The sequence below is a fragment of the Vombatus ursinus genome, unplaced genomic scaffold (genome assembly GCF_900497805.2).
Source record: "Vombatus ursinus unplaced genomic scaffold, bare-nosed wombat genome assembly UNPS02012798.1, whole genome shotgun sequence".
NCBI classification, from domain to species: Eukaryota; Metazoa; Chordata; class Mammalia; order Diprotodontia; family Vombatidae; genus Vombatus; species Vombatus ursinus.
Window position 1 is genome coordinate 6,421 of NW_020952576.1, and position 5,410 is coordinate 11,830.

The 5,410-nt window shown below is 35.1% G+C and overlaps 1 protein-coding gene across 1 annotated transcript; it reads left to right on the forward strand.

The window, feature by feature from the left end:
• Nucleotides 1-433: 433 nt before the first annotated feature.
• Nucleotides 434-1,360, forward strand: LOC114040216 (olfactory receptor 4C6-like; the record flags this gene model as incomplete). Its single annotated transcript, XM_027858244.1, has 1 exon — nucleotides 434-1,360. A coding segment is annotated over exon 1 (927 nt), but the record flags the coding sequence as incomplete, so codon positions are not given.
• Nucleotides 1,361-5,410: the final 4,050 nt, after the last annotated feature.

The following is a 5,410-nucleotide window of genomic DNA, read 5'->3' on the forward strand; positions in this document are numbered from 1 at the left end:
ATAAAATGTTAAATATGTAGTTGCACTCTAAGTATATAATTTAAAATAATAACTTAGAGTTAGATTAATCTGTTGTATTTTAATCATTGACAAAAATGATTTTGACTCATTTCTCCCGTCCTTTGGTTACACACAAACTCATTACCATGAAAGAAATTTACTAGCACCAATTACTTCTAAAATGAAAGGGGATGAATCACAGTCCTTAGCATTGAGGATGTTGTATCTCTTCATTCCAACTCTACAACATTCATCGATAACAGAATAAGCAGTTCCATGCAGAAGACTAACGATTGACTCAATTTAAAATTAAAACAACTGGACTTTCTGGGTGAGGTATAAACAAGGTCTCATTAGAGGAAGAAATGAAGACAAAAGGAAAGAACCAATAAGACTGTGGGAAAATCAGGAAGTTGGCAAAAGATTGACCAAAATGGAGAACAAAATCAATGTAACTGAGTTCATTCTGCTGGGCCTTACACAAAGTGCAGAGCTTAGAAAAATTTTCTTTGTCATTTTCTTATTCATATATATTATCACAATTATAGGAAACATACTCATTGTCATAACCATGACTGCCAGCCAAACTTTGAGATCACCCATGTACTTTTTTCTAAACTTCTTATCTACTGTGGATGCAATCTACTCTTCGGTTGTTGCTCCAAAGATGGTTTTGGATGTACTCTATGAGAAGACAACTATCTCTGTGGAAGGCTGTCTGACTCAGCTCTTTGCAGCCCATTTTTTTGGTGGTGTTGGAATCATCCTCCTTGTAGTCATGGCTTATGATCACTATGTGGCCATCTGCAAACCCTTGTACTACATGACTGTCATGAATCATCATGTGTGCCACTTGTTGGTGGCAGCGGCCTGGATGGGAGGCTCAGTACATGCCACCATACAACTTCTCTTCATGGCCCATCTTCCCTTCTGTGGCCCTAATGTTATTGATCACTTCATGTGTGATTTGTTCCCATTGCTGAAACTGGCCTGCATGGACACCCAAGTTCTTGGCCTTTTAGTCATTGCTAATAGTGGAGTAATGTGCCTGTCAATCTTTCTCATACTAGTTGTCTCCTATGTTGTTATCCTCTCTTCCCTGAAGGGTGGGAGCTCAGAAGGAAGGAGAAAGGCCCTTTCCACTTGCAGCTTTCACTTCACAGTGGTGGTCTTGTTTTTTGCTCCCTGCATTTTCTTATATGTGAGGCCAGTAGTCACTTTTCCTATAGATAAAGCTGTAGCTGCATGTGCTTCTATGATTACTCCTATGTTAAACCCCTTGATTTATACCCTTAGGAATACAGAGGTAAAAAATGCCATGAAGAAACTCTGGATTAGAAGAATGCCTTTGACTGTTTGGGTAAAGTTAGCTTACTAATTGAAAATCATTCAAATATAGCAGAAGGATACAAATGTTTTGATGGATTAATATTTAATCAATGCACGTACTCCTTTCAGTAGCAAAGATCACAATCTTTTCATAAATTTCCACATTGAATTTTCCTAGGCCAATTTTTCCCCCTGTAAATCATTAAGAGAGGTTTTGGTGGACATGACAAACCCAAATATTAAATAAGCCTGAAGATATTTGAAATATTCCATATCCATAGTCATCCATCTATGAGAACGATTATAATTAATGTTGTTATAGCCCATCAAGGTTTGCAACATGCTTTAGATATAGTTTCTCAAAGCACTTTACAAATATCACCACATTTTGTCTTCACAACATCCCTCAGAAGTAAGTGCACTTAATATCCTCCCTTTACAAAGAAGGGAATTTAGGCAAATATAGTGTATACCTGACTCTCACAGTGTCCCCCAGATAGTCATTGTCTGATACAAAAAAATTCAAACCAATATCTTGCTGATTTAAGTCCAGTGTTTTATCTATTGTATTCCCCACCTACTCCTAGTTATTGCTCTGCTGAGAAGAGAGAGAAGTGCATTACCTCACTTTCTCTCTGGGGTTAGACTCAGGCATTACAATTATATACTGTTCTTTTTTTTCCACTGTGTTTTTAATATCAGTTTTCTGTGTATATTGTCAAAGTGACTGTGAATATTGTTTTTCTCATTATCTTTCCTTCACTAATAAGTGTTCCTGTGATTTTCTGAATTCTTTATACTTCTTATTTCTTAGAGTACAGTACTATCCTATTGCATATTTCATTCTTGTACCATAATTTGTAGCCATTTTCTAATCCAATGGATATACTTTATTTCTCTTCTTTGTCATTGTGAAAGTGCACTTATGTATGTCTGGGTATCTCTCCTCCACTTTTCACCTCCCTTTCATGGGTTCCCTTCCCCTGTTAGAATGTTAGGTCCTCAATGGTAAGGACTGTCTTTTTTCTTCTTATATTTGTATTCAGAGAACAGTGTCTGGAACAAATGAAGTGCTTAATGTATTCTTTATGACTGACAGGCTGGTTGGCATGTTGATATTTTCAGATCTTTGCCATAGGCAGTCTAAGTTTAACGTTTGCAACGTTAGACAAAAGTATAGTTCTTTGAATGTACTTGGACCCTAACAAATGCTTGCTAAGTCATGGTGTTATTTATTTCCCTGCTTTAGCAGGCTCAACACTTGATGACAAAGCTTCTTCTTCAAATACTGAGGGAATAGAGGGAATGGTCACCCTGAATTCATCCTATTTCCTTATTAGGAAGATGTAATGGTGAGAATTTGTCCCTGTTTTTTTTCCCCCTGATATAAAACCTACATTTGTTTAACTATGATTTCCATCTCTCATTCCTTGTGCAGTCTTTTAGGGAAAAATATTGAAGAAATATAATCCCTTTTATATCTCTTACACTTGAGTCCCCTTCTGGTACTTGAAAAAAAGTAATTGTTTCCACTTCTCCCCACCCCACAATACACTGAACCATTTTTTAGGCTCACTTTAAAGCTTGCATGGGATTGTGATAGGGAACTGGAAATTGAGTCAGTAGGATTTGGGTTCAAATCAAGCCTCTTTCAAATTTTCCTCCATTTATGAGTCTCACTTTTTGGATCCATTGTATGTGGATAAAATCAATTAATGTGCACAGATTCCATCACAGTCAACAAGCAATTAGTAAGGACTTATTATGTCCCAGGAGTCTTTATTTTTTTCAATTTGTGCTGGTGAATAAATGATTAACTCCACTTGCTTCAAAGGGAAAACTTTACTCAGAATATAAAAATTTGAGTGGGAAGGAAGGTATTACCTCAGGAAATGTTTTGTTTCATTGGATTCAATTCATTGATATAACTAGAGACTGCAGTTTTTTGCATTTTGAGGTGCAGTTAAGACTTATCTCTTTCCTTTGTTGGCAGATAGGATTTACTTTTGCAAAACCTTAATTACAGAGAAAACCTGTTTGGAATGAAAAAAATGCCTATTGGAATCTCACTAAACTTAAAACAATGAAAAGAATAATTAGTATTTAGGAAGTCAAAGAAGTGCCCTGAAAAACAGCAAGAGGTTCTAGATTTCTATGGAGTTGGGTTCATTTGTGATGAAACATTCTCTCCTTGTAAAACTTTTGTTTAGTTTTAAAAGAAGAAAATATACTGAATTGCATTTATTCTCATTGAAGCTGAGCCAACTTTGGACCCTGTCTTACACTGGATGTCAATAACAGTCTTTCAGAACAGTATTAGGAAGCTTTCAAGAAGAACCTTATATGATCTATCGAGCTAATAACTGAGGATACAAAAGAATGCAAAAAGACAATCCTAAAAATCAAAGACCTCACATTCTCATTGGTGAGATAATATGTAAATACTTTGGTATATAGGAGATATAAATAGGAATTGGAAGGTAATCTCAAACAGGAAGGGAAGATAAAGAAGGGCCATGGTGATGATAGGGATGGTGATGATAATGATGGTTAGCTTCCAGTCACAAGTCTCCAGTCTGAAAATGACTTCATTCCTTCAGCCTTTTATGGCACTCCTACAAAGCTCAACAACAGTTATAAAGCATTACAGATATATAATAGCAAATTTGTAACTGAGCTTCTGGGAAGGAAAAGATGTTTACATATACTTTTAAATTCAATCAATATTAGTACTTTCTTAAGCCTAAAGAATCAACAAAACATAAATCAAACCCTCACATAATTGATAATTTCTGAGGTATAAATTTTCTCACTGAAAATTTAACAATCCTCTCTCCTCAGAACTGTTAGAGGTGGACCAAGACAGTCCTTTTTGTACCTGCACTGCCTCTTAGTTCCAGTGCAGTAAGTTGTGATGGATGTATTTCCTGCCAGCTAGCTTCATTAGATATCAAACTACCAGATGTTCACCTTCATATTGACATAGATAAGTGGATTTTAAGAAACTATTCATAGTCTTTTGTCTTCAGAAAAGCCTAAAACATATTGTACTCTATAAAGAGGCATAGAATTGCTGAAACTAAGCCTGAACCAGGCATTAGCTTTTAAAAGCAAATTCAAATTGAATAAAATATGTTTGAAAAACCAAGATCCAAAGTGCTTGCTCCACAAAAATGTACATCTTGTTTTCTCTTGAAAATATAACAGAGTAGAGAGTAAAGAAGTTTTTTTTTGTTGTTTTTGTTGTTATTGTTGCTTTTTTTTACATCAATTGAGAGAATGTGTACTTGAATCCTGTCTCTCTCTATTCTGGACAAATTTATTTAACTCTAGTGAATCATTCTCCATTTTCTTCCCATACTGCTCCTCAGAGTAGCATTAGTATAAATTAATAATTATTTTTTTCATTTAATTTATATCTTCATCATCAAGCTAAATATATATCTACATCTATGTTTATATCTATATCTATCCCTTTTTCCATCTTTTTTCCATGATATTTTGAGTATTATCCTTGAGTAAAATGTATGTTCCTTGAAAGTAGAAACAATTTTTCATTTTTGTCTTCATGTAAACCATACTTAGACTGTACCTTACACACAGTAGATACTCCATAAATGTATTTTGAATTGTATGAGTCAGATGAGTTACTTATCTGTGGTTGTTTCAGTTGCACCAATTAAAATATAAGCTTATTGAGTGCAAAACTGTCCCTGCTATGTACTAATGCCTGGTATATAGAAGTTGCTTAAAGTTCCTATTGATGGATGTATCCCTATTAAATTTCTCTTTTGAAATCAGATACAGCAGAATCATTGAATTCAGTTTTAAATCTGAGTATTTTTCAGGGTACATGCCGTCCCATATTGCTTTGGGTCACATCCAAATTAAAGAGGTATGTGTGAAATACATGTCCGTGTCCTGTCAGAAACATTCCAGAGAGTCTGTCCCTAACCAGATAACAGTTTTCCTCTTGGTGTTTTAATATTCAGAGGAGAGAAGTCAACATCAGAGCTCTTGATACCTTAAAGGCACACCTCTATTTTTCGGTCATCCATTCTTAGATGATATCTTTTTATGA